We start from the raw sequence: 17668 nt of genomic DNA, 5'->3' as shown, positions 1-17668 counted from the left end.
TACTCCGAATCTGCATACAATGTTCTTCCAGACGAAGTTCTTGACATTTTACTGCGTAATTTTGGCTAAGGGTTCGGCTTCCACCCATTTTGTGAAGTAATCTATTCCCACCACCAGAAACTTCATTTGCCGAGTTCCAGTCGGAAAGGGCCCCAAAATGTCTAGTCCCCATTGTGCGAAAGGCCAAGGGGCCATCATTGGCGTGAGATATTCTGCTGGCTGTCTGGGAATGTTGCTAAAGCGTTGACATTGATCACATACTTTGACATATGCTTTAGCATCAGCTTGGATGGTTGGCCAATAGAATCCGCTACGGATGACTTTATGGACGAGTGATCTGGCTCCCAAATGGTTCCCGCATGCTCCTTCGTGAACCTCCCTCAACATGTAATTTACCTCGTCTGGAGCCAAACATCTTAAGAGAGGCTGGGAAAAACCTCTCTTATATAACACCTCGTCCATAAGCACATACCTGGCTGACTTGACCCTGAGCTTCCTAGCTTCGTCCTTCTCTTCTGGAAGCCTTCCGTCCTTTAAGTATGACACTATTGGGGTCATCCAATTTCCTTCTCCCTCTATCTGCATCAGTTCTGGAAGGTCTATACTTGGCATGTAGTGTACATCATCCATTTCGTCTAACGCCTCATTCGCAGATGCTTCCTTCGCCAGAGTATCTGCCTCCACATTCTCTTCCCTTGGGATTTGAACAAAATCTGCTTTTTTGAATTTCTTCACAAGGCGTACTACCTTCCTTAGATATTTCTTCATTCTGTCTTCCTTGGCTTCACATGTCCCATTGACTTGGCCTATGACCAATTGAGAGTCTCCCAGGACAAGTATTGAGTCTGCTTCTACGGATTTGGCCAGTTCCAACCCCTTTAAAAAGGCTTCATACTCCACTTCATTGTTAGTAGTCTGGTATTGCAGACGGGCCTTGTATTTCAATTTGTCCCCTTCTGGCGACTGCAAAACAACTCCTATTCCTCCAGCATATAATGTAGACGATCCATCTACATGGACGACCCATTTGTTGTTGTACTCTCCTTCCCCCAGGTCTTCGTAACTTGGAGTGAACTCTGCGATGAAATCTGCTAGGGCTTGAGCCTTTATTGCATTTCTCGGTTGGTACCGAATGTCGAATTCACTAAGTTCAACTGCCCACTGAATCAGTCGTCCTGCGGCTTCCAGCTTGTTCATTGCCTTCTTAAGCGGATGGTCCGTCATGACATTGATGACATGAACTTGGAAGTAATGTCTTAACTTCCTAGAAGCCGTTATCAGTGCAAAAGCCAATTTCTCCATGAGCGGATATCTTCCCTCTGCTCCTCTGAGTGCCCGGCTAGTGTAGTACACCGGTTTTTGTATTTTCCCCTCTTCTCTGATTAAAGCTGAACTTACGGTGTGTGGGGACACTGCTAAGTATAGGTACAGTTCTTCTCCTTGCACGGATGGACTTAATAATGGGGCAGTTGTGAGATAGTCCTTCAGGTCTTGGAAGGCCCTTTGGCATTCGTCCGTCCACTCAAATGCCTTCCTGAGGACTTTAAAGAAAGGTAAACACTTATCTGTGGCTTTCGAAACAAACCTGTTCAAAGTGGCAACTCGTCCTGTGAGGGATTGGACTTCCTTGATACTCTTCGGTGGCTCCATGTTCAATATAGCCTGGATCTTGTCCGAATTTGCCTCAATTCCTCTTTGCGAGACCATGAACCCCAGAAACTTTCCCGACGATACTCCGAATGCACACTTGCTTGGGTTCAACTTCATCTTATATCGCCGAAGTGTTTCAAAGGTTTCCTGTACGTCTAGATGGCTTCCCTCGTCTATGCTCTTCACAAGCATGTCGTCGACATAAACCTCCACATTCCGTCCTATTTGTGGACGAAACATGTGATTCACTAACCTTTGATAAGTTGCCCCTGCGTTCTTCAAGCCGAAGGGCATCACTTTGTAGCAAAACAAGCCTTAGCTGGTAATGAAGGAAGTTTTTTCCTGATCAGCTTCATCCATCTTGATCTGATTATATCCTGAGAAGGCATCCATGAAGCTCAGCAACTGATGGCCAGCAGTAGAGTCCACCAATTGATCAATGCGTGGCAGAGGATAACTATCCTTGGGACATGCTTTGTTCAAGTCAGTGAAGTCTACGCACATTCTCCACTTTCCATTAGCTTTCTTCACCATCACCACATTGGCTAACCAATCCGGGTAATAGACTTCCTTAATGAACTTTGTCGTGGTCAGTTTTTGAACCTCTTTCTTGATTGCTTTGTCCCTCTCGGGAGCGAATACCCTCTTCTTCTGACGGATAGGCTTAAAAAAGGGGTATACATTCAATCGATGAGTGATCACACTTGGGTCGATTCCTGGCATGTCGTCATGACTCCATGCAAAAACGTCGATACTTTTTCTCAGGAACTGGATGAGGTCTTCTCTTGCCTTCTCCTTCATACATGTTTCAATTCTGGTAAATTTCTCAGGATCATCTTCTTGCAAAAGAACATCTTCCAACACTTCCGTGGGCTCTGCAATAACTCTTCTTTCCTCGATGCTCATTGTCTGCACCTGTTCGTCCAAAGCCATCATGGCTAAGTAGCATTCTCTAGCTGCCAACTGATCTCCTTGTGCTTGTCCTATCCCATACTCCGTAGGGAATTTGACTGATAGATGGTAGGTCGAGGTTATCGCTTTCCAACTATTAAGAGTAGGTCTTCCAATAATGGCATTGTATGAAGAGGTACAGTCTACCACGAGGAAATTGACTTCCTTGGTTATCTGTTGCGGGTATGACCTTACCACAACTGGTAATGTAATGGTACCCACGGGCTGCACCTTCATTCCTCCAAATCCTATCAGTGGCGAGCATACTAGACGAAGTTGATCTCGTCCAAGCCTCATCTGTTGGAAGGCGGGGTAGTACAATATGTCTGCTGAACTTCCATTGTCAACTAACACTTTCCTGGTTGTATAATCTGCAATGAGCAGTGTAATGACGATCGCATCATCATGCGGGTGATGGATCCTCTCAGCATCTTCGTCGGTGAAGGAAATGGTTGGCTCGTCCATTGATCTCGTCCTTGGTGATCGTCCAGAGAGCTGGACGTTTTGTACTGCTTTGAGATACGTCTTCTTCGACTTGGAAGATTGCCCCATTGAGTTCCCTCCAACGATAATCCTTATCTCTCCCAGTGGGGGCCGGGATGATTCCTCTATTTTGCCTTTCAGCTTCTCATCTGTACGATCCCTTCCAACGAAGTGCTTCAACTTTCCTTGTCTGATAAGGTTCTCAATTTGCTGTTTTAGGTCATAACACTCATCCGTGTCATGCCCATGATCCCTGTGAAAGCGACAATATTTGCTCTTATTGCGCTTGTTGGGATCCCCTTTCATCTTCTCTGGCCATTTTAAAGAAGGATCGTCTTTGATTTGCATGAGCACCTGATTAAGTAGAGCGTTCAGGGGCATATAGTTCTGGCTTCTTCCCAAGGGACCTGTCTTCCTGCTATCTCGTTCCTTCCTATCTTCCGTCCGTCCCTTCTTTGGACGAGGGGCTTGTTCTGAGTGTCGAGCTGGGTGCGCTTCCATCCTCTCAGCTCTTTTCCTCTTCTTGGCTATGATTGCATCTTCTGCATTCATGAAGTTCTGAGCCGAATGGACGAGCTCGCCATGGTTTGAGGCTCCTTCTCATATAGCTTGTGGATAAATAAATCCGAATTAATCCCGTTGTGGAAGGCTGCCAGTAGAAGCTTGTCGTCCACCTCGTCCACACTAAGGGCTTCTCTGTTGAAGCGAGTGATGAATGACCGCAGGCTTTCGTTCTCCCCTTGTTCTATGGTCAGTAAGCTAGACAAAGAGCGCTTGTGCCTTTGTCCCCCGATGAAATTGTTAACAAACAATTTGCTTAACTCTTCGAAAGAACTTACGGAACTTGGGGGGATTTTACTGAACCAAACTCGTGCCGGGCCTTTAAGGGTAGTAGGGAAGGCTCGACACATGATTTCATCAGGGACCCCTTGAAGGTGCATTGTTGTCTTGAATGTTGCAATGTGATCAAAGGGGTCACGCGTCCCATCATACGAGTCCAGGGAAGGTAGTTTGAACTTTGATGGTAGAGGGTGGCCATTGATGGAAGCCGTAAAAGGAGAGTCAGTCCTGTGGACCAAATCCTCTATAGGATTCGTTCTCCTCATGTTCTCCTTCATCTCCTCCATGACTTTCTTCATTTGGTCCATCTCCTCTTTCAAGTGTGGCACTGTCCGTGAAGTGGTGCCTCTAAACTGACTTCCAATCTCAGTATTCTGTGTGTCACCATGGCCTTGTGTCTGCCCTGCGTGTTCCTCACGTGTCTGTCTCCTCTGAGTGATCTCCATCCTTAACTCCTGGTTTTGGCGAGTCAATTCCGCCATTGCAGCCGCCATGGATTGCATATTCTGAACGGATGACGTCTGCATGACTGGTGCAGATTGGCGATCACGCTGGGGATCACTTGAAGCGCCTCTGCTTCCCTGACGGCCAGGGCTAGTAGCCCTCGACCTGGTCCTGACCATCCTAACCCTTTGTCGCGGAAAAGAAAGTCGCAAAACAACCTTCGCTTCCCACAGACGGCGCCAACTGACATCGCTCCGAATCAGTGAGGTGGATGGCCTGGCTTCGGTGGGCTATCGAAACGGTTGATGGCCTGCAAGGAAGAAAACGCGATCAAAGAGGAGACCGGAGAAGACCGGTCGAACCCCCTCCGATGGAGAAGTTAGACTCGTAGAGAAAGAAGTTCCAAGTATTTTGGAAAATTGTCTGAGAGAAAATCTTACTGCTGTCGGGTTCAGACCGGTCCCTTATATAGGAAGCCTGGGACGGTTATTTGTCCAATAACCTCCCTAGGATTTGTGGAAACCAACAACTCCGGAGTTAACTACCTCAACGGATATAAAACGGTAACCGCTGATGGAAGTTAACTTATTCGAAGGGTTTGTTGAGATAGTTGCGGGTTGTCGAAAGTCTAAGTGTTGAGCTTTCGTCCGTCTGGTGTAGGGCGGTTTAGTCGTCCAAGGATATTTAACGATTGCTCATGGACGAACCTAATGGACGATTATGTCGTCCATGGGAGACTTAACTTATGGAGTGGTGCTATTATTCATGGACGTTTCTCCTTCTTCTGGATAAACTCTTGAATCAACCTGCGCTGTAGGCTCTGGACGATCCATTTGGACGATCTGGAGATGGATTATTTTCCACTTCTCTATCAAGAACAAATTGTAATTAATTAATTATAATCACATACATTAGGGTCTAGTTAAAAAAAAAAAAAAAAAAAAAAAAAAAAAAAAAAAAAAAAACTCTCATGTTATTATATAAGAATGACAAAAATATCTCATCTGATATGACCACCACTCCACTCTATATGGATTTTTCCCCTACCCTCCCCCTCAAGTCTTATGTGTGTTTATGTAGATAAATTATTTGATTTTACCTATTTGCATATATATAAACTTAGGATATTTCAAATTTGTCTTGTCTTGAATTGTCCCATATTAGTTTTCCTAATACCAAAAAAGAGAGATGGCGAAGACAAGACACCCATGACCCAATCTGGTGTTCGGTCCATCATTGGAAGATCTGGCGGCCTTTTGGGCTCTCATCTAATCTACACAATCTGACTCTTTAAACCTTTCTCTTTTGTCTCTACTCTCTCGCTCTCACAGTCTCACTCTCTCACGCATTTCCTTTCGAATCATCATCGATGTCTAAGCTCAGGAATTTGTCATTGGAGCTTCCCCCACACGACGTCGTATTCGAGATACTGACTCGGCTACCAGTGAAATCCTTGATCCGATTCAGGTGCGTTTCTAAATCTTGGTACTCGACCATCACCGACCCCATTTTCATTACCAAACACTTCAATCACAACAAAGCCAAATCATTGTCATCCAACAGCAATCATAATGGTTTTCTTCTATATATTTGTAAGAAACAAATGTGTACGGCCGTTTGCAATGGCGACCCCAAATTGACATTGACAACGACAACTGAGGTTTCTAGGTTTCAAATCCCCTTTACTGTGTATTTTTACAAGATTAGCTTTTGTAATGGCATGTTCTTGATTTATGAATATCCTCGCGATCGTACAATATATTTATGGAACCCAAGCATTCAAAAGTTTAAGATATTTGCTGATGCTCCTACTGACTTCACTTCTGGACTTGCCTATCATTCTAAAAACAATGACTTCAAGATTCTCAAAATTGCGTTTCATCCAACTTTCGTTTACAATAAAAGGCCGCTGTTTGAGGCGAAGGTTTACACATTGAGTACAGATTTATGGAGAAGGGTTGAATTTTCGGTGGAGTCTGTACCCAATTTTCGATCTATTCATGAAATACAACATGAACCCTTTTTATTTTGTAATGGAGCTCTACATTTTATGACATATCCCAGGGTTAAAAACAACACTAACAATTTTATTTTGTCCTTTGATGTCAATGATGAAATATTCCGAGAGATAAGACTGCCCGAGAATATTGGTGACATACAAGATTTCCAACTTGCGGTGTTCAAGGGATCTTTGGCTCTAATTGCTTCTGGTATTGCTCGATTTGAAGATTTTCGAGCTACATATACATGCGTCGTATGGGTGATGAGACGGTATGGTGTGGTTGAGTCTTGGACAAAAAAAACTATAGCAGTCAAGCCAGGCGGCCCACTCCAGAAATTCTTGGGTTGCACTGACAGTGGTCAACTTCTATTTTTTCATATGTCAGGAAGGATTGTTTCTTATGACCCTGAGTCAGGGAGTCGGAACCAGAGCAATATTGGAATTCCACATCCTTACTGGCTGGGCTACACAACTGATCTTATGGAGAGCCTGGTTTTACTTGATCACAAATAAAATGTCATCTAAATTTGAAGATTAGTTAAGTCTCAAAGAGTAGTTGATATTAAATCAATGAAGTAAATGATGCTCCTTTTATTTTTTCTTTTGCTTTTTCTTATTTTAATATTAAATCAATGAAGCCATCATTATGTTCTTCTTCTTTTTTCTATTGTAGTAGCATGAAAGTAATGTGGTAATCCTTTTTGGTTTATTTGGTCATTCTAACACATGACAATGTCACAGGGAAACATATATGTCTAGCCAACATAACACTTGTCCTGTCATAATGAATATTGGATTGGGTATCAAGTTTATAATTGAAATTTTTCTCAAAAAAAAAAAAAAGTTTATAATTGAAATTGGTTTTACTTGTAAATTATTGGTACTTGGTGGTACCCTTGATTTTGATTTTTTTTCAACTCACCTTGTTGGATGTCATGCTTTGATTCCCAGGCAGAAAAATAATATTTTTTATAAACTATGAATTTGTTGCGCAGGCTCAGTTGATTGTCCCCAGCCCCTTTCCTTATTTTAATACCTTTCTTATTGATTTATCTATCAATTTATAATTTCCATTCTCTTTTTAAGCTGGCAAGCATCTATGGATTCATATGAATGGAAGAATAAACTTTTGGAATTAGGTCTTCAGGGCAAATCATCAAGATTTTGGCTGGGTCCTTTACTTTTTAAATCTTCTTTTTTTCTTCTTTTTGTTGTCCTATTGCTAAATGCTTTTTTTTGGTGAAAAGCGGGATGATTTATTTAAAAACTAAGTCCATACAGCACTTGTAATTGTGCTGGGGTTACAAAGCCGAGTTGCCCCCAGGCCAGTCAAGTCTCTCATATATGATACATAGACAAAATTGGGACATTTACTATACATAGTCATCCTAGTTTGTAGATGGGTCCCCCATTTTGCTAAAGCATCTGCACAGCTATTTGCCTCACGGAACACGTGTTGCATGTGCACTTCCCATTCCTGCTCCAAAAGGTTCTTGCAATCACAGATCAAGGGCATAATATTAGTGGGGTAATTTAAGTTTGAATTTGTTAGCCAGTTTAGGACCACTTTGGAATCTAGTTCCAGTTGTAGGCTCTTTACTCCCATATTTCTAGCCATTACGAGCCCTTGTCTAACTACCTCTAGCTCAACCATATTGTTTGTTGCAAGGCCCACATGCATTGAGAATCCTGCAATCCATTGTCCCTGGCAATCTCGAAGAACACCCCCTGCTCCGGTCAATCCTGGGTTATCTAGGGCACTCCGATCAATGTTGAGTTTGAGAAAGGGGTGGGGGGGGCTTGCCAACTGACAATCTGAGGAATCAGATCCAAGGGTCGCTTAGTGGTACTGACAAGGAAATGAAATTCAATCGCCGCTTGAACAGAGGAATAGATTAGACTATGTTGGGATCGGGATTTGTTTGTAAATATTCTTTCATTCCTTGCTAACCAAAGTTTCCAACAGGTGAAGGGAAAATAAACCTGCCAAAGGAGGTGAAGGGGTACGTCTGGCCTAACCATCGTAGTATTATGTCTTAGCTAGTCTTGAAGTGACAACTGGAAGAAAGACAAGGGCAGGATACCTGGGGATCTGTGCCATACCTCTTTTGCCCAAGGGTAGTCCCGGAGAATGTGAATGGTCGTTTCTGGTGATTGGCATCTGGGACAGCGGGTATCCATATTAGACCAGCCAAAGGCGAGGTATGTTTTGGTTGGGAGACGGTCCCGCATAGCCTTCCACAGAAATATTTGGATCTTTTTGGGACAAGAGGATACCCAGATCCAATGTCAAAGGGCTTTGTTCCAAGGGACCTGATGGCGGTTGAATTTTGACGCCAATTTGACGGAACACGTGCCCTTGTTGTGGGGCCATAGAAAGGAGTCAGTGAGGCTAGCAATTCGGGCCACCGAAGTGCCTTGAATAAGATCCTGGATTTGGGTGGGGAGGGGAAGATTAAGAGATTCAAAAGACCACTCCTGGTTTGACCAAAGAGAGTTAACACGCCGATCGTCCTCCTGGGGGAGGAGAGGACCTTCAATATAGTTTCGCAGGGATCCGTTAGGGAGCCATTGGTCAGTCCATACTCGTATGGACCTTCCATCTCCTATGGTCCATCTCATGCCTTCAAGAAGAAGCTCGACCCCAAGGGAGATAGCGGTCCAAATGTGAGAACCTCTTGAAGTTCGGGGACTGGTAAACATATTGCTAAATGCTTTTGTTTCAACATCTATGTAAGCTTAAAAACGTTGATTGTTAAGCTGCATATTGCACATCAACCTAGCATATATATCCTACACACTCTAGGTGCATTGGTTCCAAGCATCCTTGACATAGAGACAAGACTTATGCTAGCTCTTGCAGATACAATACTCTTGCATGTATTTTCTCTTTAGTTTTTTTATGAGATTTCTTTATAATTTTTACAGTACATGTGAATATTCACACTTGTATACACAGCAACACATGCATGCTTTTTAAGCAAAAGTATTCTAATCTTGCTTGCTTGAAAGTTGACTGCTATAAATAGACAGAAATAAGCTATTGATATCTCCAACCACTACTACTACTATTAAGAGAAGCATAACCTTACCAGCTTGAGCTAATTCAGTTGCAACAAGGCAACTAATTTCAGCCTAAGTTGGGTTTGGTGAGCGCTAAAAGTTTCACACATGAAGCTGTTCTGATCATGCTCTTGTTCACCTCCAACGAGCTCAGGTTACCCAAGTTGCAGATTCTAAAATTTTGAGCTTGGCATCTCGAGATTTAATAAGGCTTATGTATATATGTGTGTACTGATAAGAAAAACGTATATATGTGTGTGTAAACCAGCCAAGGTTGCTCAAGTTGCAGCCTCTATTTTCAGCTTGCATCTCAAAATTTCATCATAGTTTATATCTATTACCTATATTAAACAGAGTGTAGAGCCCAGGAAAGGTGTTTTGGTTCAATGGAATTTAGGTGAACCAAAACAGTGAGTGTTGCCTCCTTGGTTTTGTGTGAAAAAAAATAATAATAATATAAAAAAAAAAAAAAAAAAATAGCCCAGGAGAAGAGCTGCACGGTGATGTGATAAATTAACACGAGGGAGTATGGTTTTGTTGAGTCTTGGACTAAAAAAGTACTACTGCAGGCAGCTGTTGCTTGATTCTGATTACCAAGTTGTTTGACCCTCTTCAGCTCTTTTCGATTGACCCCGAAGAATAATCTTGGTATTCAAGATTCTACAACAGTGGCTAATACAACTAATTTTATGAAGAGCTACTTTCACTTAATGGGGTAAAACCTAGTTAGCTGGAGTTTCTACTTTCTATTCATCTTTTGAAATTTGTATTGAGGAGTCATTGTGGAACATGTGAGCTGTTGCAAAGTTTTGTTATCTACGTAATTTGTGGATCAGTGAAGCTATTATTAGGCTTTGTTTTGAGTATTTATTTATAGTTCTTTGAGAACGCTCCTTTATTAGACTTTGTCTTATTTGCTTTTGTTATAGATGTGAAAGTACTGCTTTGATGTGGAAGACCAAATTTTACAAAACAAAAAACTGAAATATCTTTTGTATTTATTAAGTTCTATTTGCGGAATGTATTGCACATTCTAAGATATGACAATGATGACAACAGATTTAATTAATGATCTGGAAATATTAATTTCATGAATAATGTTGATAAATTGATGGAGATTAAGGCACCACTTCGAAGGATCTCGTTCAAGTACCAATTGGGCCGGTTACGAAAGCACGAGTAAAGAAGTTCAAGGATGTACTCAATGGACTCATCCAAGAGTTATGGGCTCAAGCAAATTCGTGGAGGCCCATTGAGCATGATCCACGTGGGCAACAAAAAATCGTCACCTTGATTCAAGTTCTAGAAGGATCCGATCAAGGTTAAGAATTGGCAAGAAATATTTTGGGTCTATTCTAGAAGGATCGGGTTGCATGGCTATTCTAGGCGGCACTTTCTTTCCTTTTATGTTGTCTTTTTTCCTTCTATATGACTCTAGGCGTCCAGCCTTTATTGCCTTATATGTCTTGTGTGTTTTAGGAAGGTAAGGATTTCTTTCCTTACCCATTTTCGGCTTTAATTAGTTTTTTTTTTTTTTTTTTTTTTTTTTTTTTTTTTTTTTTGTCCTTCTTGTAATGTTCAGCCCTTTAAATAGGTGCATAAGCAATGGAAAACGGGGACATTGATTATTGATAAAACTTGTGAGGTTTATTCTCTTTGGTTCTTTGAAGAACTACTCGAACTTATCAGGAATTCCCGTGGCGTTCATCTCGACTTATCAAACGGAGTTTCCACCACCGTTTGTGGCATCTTCCTTATACCGAGGTTCTTGTTTGTCATAAACAACGGGTTGAGGTCTCCCATTTGAATTTGTCCATAGAACGATCTTCGGTTCCCTTTCGTTGTTGGGTCTCGTTATTCTTGTCGGGGTTCACATCATTTGGTATCAGAGCCAAGTTTCTAGTTCAAGTTTGCCTATCCTTTAACATATTTATCTCTTCTTAGCCGAATTTCCTTTACCCTATCTGTTCAATCTTTGTTTGTCTTGTTGATGTCTAAACTATTGGTCTGGTCTCACATCTCTTAGTTATTTCGAAATTTTATTTCATTATTCTCAAAAGCTAGTTGCTGATCATAAATAAAAAAATAAATAATAAGAAAAAAAAAAAAAAAAAAAAAGAGAGAGAGACTCGAAGAAGAAGACAAAAAAAAAAAAAATTCACTATTCTGTGCTTCCAAAATTCCAAACTGCCATATTCCTTCTAATTCTAATCTGAAAATTTCCATATTTCTTACATTCAAATCTGAGATTTCTTGATTAGTTCTTGGTGAATTGTTGCTGGAAATTTTGAGTTGTTTGTTTAGTTTCAAAAGAATTGAAAGAGAATTATTGAGTGGAAAAAGGCAAGAGTGGTGAGAACATCAGAGGGTAAAAGCCATATTATTTTGAGTGAAATACGAGTGGAGAGTGATCCACATTCTTGAGTGTAAACATGTAAGGGAGTGATTCGTGAGATTCCTTTTTTTTTTTTCTTCTTTTTTTTTCTTTCTTTCTTCTAACCTTTGTTTTGCAACAATCATGTCTCACATAGTGGTAAGAGCATTTTTGGCTGATCCGAAAGTGTTTTCGGAGGCCATGATGAGTAAGATGAGGCATGTGATGAAGATGGAGATGGCGCAGGTTCACGTACGGATAGATCAGATGGAGAATAGACGTGAGGAGCAACCATAAAACGGTCGTAATTTGCGTAGAAGGGAAAGAGTTCCACCGAGGGAGGAGGATGAAAAGCGTTATAGGTCTGGTTTTGATGAAGAAGAATATTGAGATTCCATTGTTAGCAATAGGAGACCTGGAGGAAGATTTAGAGAAGTTAGGAATCGCGAAGATAACAACTTGGGTGGTATTAAGATGAAGATTCCATCCTTTCAAGGTAGGTCTGATCCTGAGGCATATCTTGAGTGGGAGAAGAAGATGGAGTTCGTGTTTGATTGCCACAATTACTCCGAGACAAAGAAGGTAAAATTAACCGTGATTGAATTTTCTGAATACGCTATTACTTGGTGGGATCAACTTGTGATAAACAGGAGGCAGAATAGAGAACGCCCAATAGACACATGGGAGGAGATGAAAGTAGTGATGAAAAAGCGATTCGTTCCAAGTTACTACTACCGAGAGTTGTACAAAAAACTATAAGGTCTTAGACAAGGGAGTCAAAGCGTAGAGGATTACTACAAGGAGATGGAGATTGCTATGATCCGCGCTAATGGAGAGGAGGATCGAGTGGCTACAATGGCTAGATTTTTGCTTGGCTTAAACCGGGAGATCCATGATAAGGTAGAGATGCAGCATTATGTGGAATTGGAAGATATGGTGCATATGGCTATCAAAGTGGAACAACAACTCAAGAGAGAGAATGGGACACGTGCAGGCCATAACTCTAGTTCTACCTCTTGGAAATCGAGTCATGCTAAGCCACTGGACAAGTCACAAACGCCTAAACCCGAGCCCAAGTCCGCGACCACCAGCCACGATCCTCAAGGTAAAACCGAAGCCTCTACCTCTAGGAATCGTGATATTAAATGTTTTAGATGTCAAGGCAGGGGCCACATAGCAAGTCAATGTCCAAACAAGCAAGTCATGGTGTTGCAAGCCAATGGTGAAATTGTGACCGATGATGAAGATTCCAACACCGATGACATGCCACCATTAGAGGATGTTTCCGAGGAGGAGTATTTAGCCCCTGACGCATTGACATTGGTGGCGAGGAGAGCATTGAGCTTGCAAGCAAAAGGAGTTGATGAAATACAGCGGGAGAACATCTTTCACACTAGGTGCTACGTTAAAGACAAGGTATGTAGTGTGATTATTGATGGTGAAAGTTGTACTAATGTTGCAAGCATAATTATGGTGGAGAAAATGAGATTGCCCATGTTAAAGCACCCTAGACCGTACAAGTTGCAATGGCTAAATAATAGTGGTGAGATCAGGGCGAACAAGCAAGTGTTAGTTGCATTTCGAATCGGTAAATACAAAGATGAAGTGTTGTGTGATGTAGTACCCATGCAAGCAGGACACTTATTGCTAGGGCGTCCATGGCAGTTCGATAGGCAAGTGAAGCATGATGGTTTTACGAACAAGTACTCTTTTGTACTTAATCAACAATCAATCACTCTTGTACCATTGACACCGCAGCAAGTATACGAGGATTAAGTAAGATTACAAAAGGAGAGTGATCAAAAGAAAGAGAGTGAGCAAAAGAAAAAGAGTGAAAATCAGAGAGATGCCGAGAAAAATGAGGGAGAAAAAGAAAATCAAAGTTCGGCCCTTGAGAGAAAATCAGAGAGAAAACAAAAGAATTTCTATGTAAAAGTGAGTGAGATCAAGTGAGCAATGTTTTCAAATCGGCCAATGATTGTACTTTTGTACAAAGAGGTACTTTTAAACACTAACGAACTTGACCTTGCTTTGCCTAGTTCTATTGTTTCTCTTTTGCAGGAGTACGAGGATGTCTTCCTCGAGGAAACACCACATACAATCCGAGAGATTGAACATCAAATTGATTTTGTTCCCGACGCAACCATTCCAAACCGACTAGCTTATAAGAGCAATCCCGAGGACATAAAGGAGCTTCAACAGCAGGTAAGTGAATTGTTGGAGAAAGGGCATGTGAGGGAAAGCATGAGCCCATGTGTGGTTCTGGTCTTACTTGTACCTAAGAAGGATGGGACGTGGAGAATGTGCGTAAACATCAACAACATAACGATAAAGTATCGTCATCCTATCCCACACTTAGATGATATGTTAGATGAGCTGCATGGTTCTTGCATATTTTCTAAGATTGATTTAAAAAGTGGTTATCATCAAATTAGGATAAAAGAAAGAGATAAATGGAAAACCGCCTTTAAAACAAAATATGGTTTGTATGAATGGTTAGTTATGCCTTTTGGTTTGACTAATGCTCCGAGCACCTTTATGAGATTATGAACCATGTTTTGAGTGCATTTATAGGCAGATTTGTTGTTGTATATTTTGATGATATACTCATTTATAGCAAAAACATAGACGATCATGTAGTACATTTGAAATCCATTTTAGATGTGCTAAAGAAAGAAAGGTTATTTTCTAATTTAAAGAAGTGCACTTTTTTCACCGATAAGCTTGTATTTTTGGGATTTGTTGTTAGTGCACAAGGTATACAGGTTGATGAAGAGAAGGTACGTGCAATCCAAGATTGGCTGAGCCCCACAAGTGTAGGTAATGTTCATAGTTTTCATGGACTTGCTAGTTTCTACCGGCGGTTCATGAAGGACTTCAGTAGCTTAGCCGCACCGCTTACCGAAGTGATAAAAAAGAACGTTGGATTTTGGTGGAGAGAAGAACAAGAGAAGGCATTTCAATTAATCAAAGAGAAGTTGACTAACGCACCTTTGTTGTCTTTACCCAACTTTTCTAAAACGTTTGAAATTGAATATGATGCTTCAGGTATTGGTATAGGTGCTGTTCTTATGCAAGAAGGACGACCAATTGCTTACTTCAGCGAGAAACTCAGCGGGGCAGCCTTAAACTACCCAACTTATAACAAGGAGTTGTATGCATTGGTTTGAACTTTAGAGACGTGGCAGCACTACCTATGGCCTAAGGAGTTTGTGATTCACACCAATCATGAGTCCTTAAAACACTTGAAGGGCCAACACAAGCTAAACAAAAGGCATGCGCGATGGGTGGAGTTCATAGAGACGTTTCCATACATCATTCGTTACAAGCAAGGTAAGGAGAATGTAGTCGCCGATACACTTTCTCGCAGGTATGCCTTACTCTCCACACTTGATGCAAAATTGCTTGGTTTTGAACATATTAAAGAATTATATGTTGAAGACCACGAATTTTGTGAAGAATATCGAGCTTGTGAGAAAATCGCCTCTGGTAAGTTCTTTAAGCTTGATGGATTCCTATTTCGAGAAAATAAGCTATGCGTGCCTAATTGTTCTATGAGGGAGTTATTAGTACAGGAATCACATGGTGGGGGATTAATGGGACATTTTAGAGTTGCAAAGACTTTAACTATTTTGCAGGAACACTTCTATTGGCCTCACATGAAACGAGATGTCGAACGGATTTGTGGTAATGTGTCACATGTAGGCAAGCTAAATCCAAAGTGCAGCCCAACGGTTTGTATACTCCTTTACCAATTCCTAGTGAGCATTGGATTGATATCTCAATGGATTTTGTATTAGGATTGCCTAGAACTAAATGTGGAAGAGATTCAATTTTTGTGGTCGTGGATAGATTTTCTAAAATGGCACATTTTATTCCATGTCACAAAACGGATGACGCTTCGCATGTTGCTGATTTGTTCTTTAGAGAGATTGTGAGATTACATGGCATGCCTAGGACAATTGTTTCGGATAGAGATGCTAAGTTCTTGAGCTATTTTTGGAAGACTTTGTGGTGTAAGCCAGGTACTAAGCTATTGTTTTCCACTACTTGTCATCCACAAACTGATGGTCAAACTGAAATAGTAAATATGACTTTGTCTACTCTATTGAGGCAATCATTAGAAAGAACATCAAAACATGGGAAGAATGTTTACCACATGTTGAGTTTGCATATAATAGAGCTGTTCATTCTGTTACCAAATTTTCGCCATTTGAAATTGTGTATGGATTTAATCCTTTAACTCCATTGGATTTATCTCCTTTACCTTTGACGGAGCACGTTAATTTAGATGGCAAAAAGAAAGTCGACTTTGTGAAGCAGATTCATGAGAAAGCAAGACTCAACATTAAGCGAAGAACGGAGCAATATGCCACACAAGCCAACAAGGAACGTCGCAAACTGGTTTTTGAACCCGGAGATTGGGTTTGGCTGCATATGAGAAAAAAAAAAAGATTCCCGACAAAAAGATGTTCCAAATTGCTCCCAAGAGGAGATGGTCCCTTCCAAGTCCTCGAGCGTATCAATGACAATGCTTACAAGCTAGATTTACCTGGTGAGTACAATGTAAGTGCCACTTTTAATGTTACTGATTTGAGTCCTTTTGATGTAAGTGATGATTTGAGGGCAAATCCTTTTCAAGAGGAGGGGAATGATGGAGATCAAGGCACCACTTCGAAGGATCTCGTTCAAGTACCAATTGGACCAGTTACGAGAGCACGAGCAAAGAAGTTCAAGGATGCACTCAACGGACTCATCCAAGAGTTATGGGCTCAAGCAAATTCGTGGAGGCCCATTGAGCATGATCCACGTGGGCAACAAAAAATCGTCACCTTGATTCAAGTTTTAGAAGGATTCGATCAAGGCTAAGAATTGGTAAGAAATATTTTGCTTCTATTCTAAAAGGATCAAGTTGCATGGCTATTTTAGGCGCCACTTTCTTTCCTTTTATGTTGTCTTTTTTCCTTCTATATGACTCTAGGCGTCCAGCCTTTATTGCCTTATATGTCTTGTGTGTTTTAGGAAGGTAAGGATTTCTTTCCTTACCCATTTTCAGCTTTAATTAGGTTTTCTATGTTAGGGTTTTTTTTTTTTTTTTTTTTTCTTCTTCTTGTAATGTTCAGCCCTTTAAATAGGTGCATAAGCAATGGAAAACAGGGATATTGATTATTGATAAAACTTGTGAGATTTATTCTCTTTGGTTCTTTGAAGAACTACTCGAACTTATCGGGAATTCCCGTGGCGTTCATCTCGACTTATCAAATGGAGTTTCCACCACCGTTTGTGGCGTCTTCCTTATACGAGGTTCTTGTTTGTCATAAACAACGGGTCAAGGTCTCCCATTTGAATCTGTCCATAGAACGATCTTGGGTACCTTTTCGTTGTTGGGTCTCGTTATTCTTAATGGGGTTCACATCATAAATGTTGTTCATTTTGGGTCTACACTATTGATTATTAAGTGGATCTATAGTTGATATACATCCAACACTTTTGTTTATTTGTTAATGTAACTCTGATCACTGTAGCATATTCTCAAGACCTTCCTATTAAGATTTGTCTTGAATTGGAACTATGGAAGGTTGTTAAATTATTAGTCTTTTTGGTCTTGAGGCCTATTGAAGTGTAACACCATTGCCTGGTGTTACATAAGGTATTGCTGGATACAAGGTCAAGTGATTTATCAAACATGATGTACTTTTGACTGTGTTTTCTTGTGTAAATGCCTCTTGTCATTGGAATTTCTACGAGTGCAATGAACCAGAAGTTATAAAATCACGTGTCTTTCATACTAGTAGCAGTTTGTCAAAGGAGAATGTGAGGAAAGTGGTAAGTAAGGAAGGTAAAGTTCTGGAGGTTGATTT

General features: G+C 41.0%; 1 protein-coding gene and 1 pseudogene across 1 annotated transcript; both read left to right on the top strand.

Annotated features, from left to right (window-relative positions):
- The first annotated feature begins 5589 nt into the window (after positions 1 to 5589).
- Positions 5590 to 7029, top strand: LOC126693462 (uncharacterized). Its single transcript, XM_050389448.1, has 2 exons — positions 5590 to 5835; positions 6502 to 7029. Exons 1-2 carry the CDS (start codon positions 5738 to 5740, stop codon positions 6881 to 6883), a joined length of 480 nt encoding a protein of 159 aa, XP_050245405.1. The 5' UTR covers positions 5590 to 5737; the 3' UTR covers positions 6884 to 7029.
- A 4922-nt stretch (positions 7030 to 11951) lies between these two features.
- Positions 11952 to 16676, top strand: LOC126691410 (uncharacterized; annotated as a pseudogene).
- The last annotated feature ends 992 nt before the right edge of the window (positions 16677 to 17668 follow it).

This window comes from Quercus robur, chromosome 7 (genome assembly GCF_932294415.1).
Source record: "Quercus robur chromosome 7, dhQueRobu3.1, whole genome shotgun sequence".
In the NCBI taxonomy this organism is placed as follows: Eukaryota; Viridiplantae; Streptophyta; class Magnoliopsida; order Fagales; family Fagaceae; genus Quercus; species Quercus robur.
The sequence above is the reverse complement of the archived record's forward strand: the minus strand, read 5'-3'. Positions and strand labels throughout refer to the sequence as shown.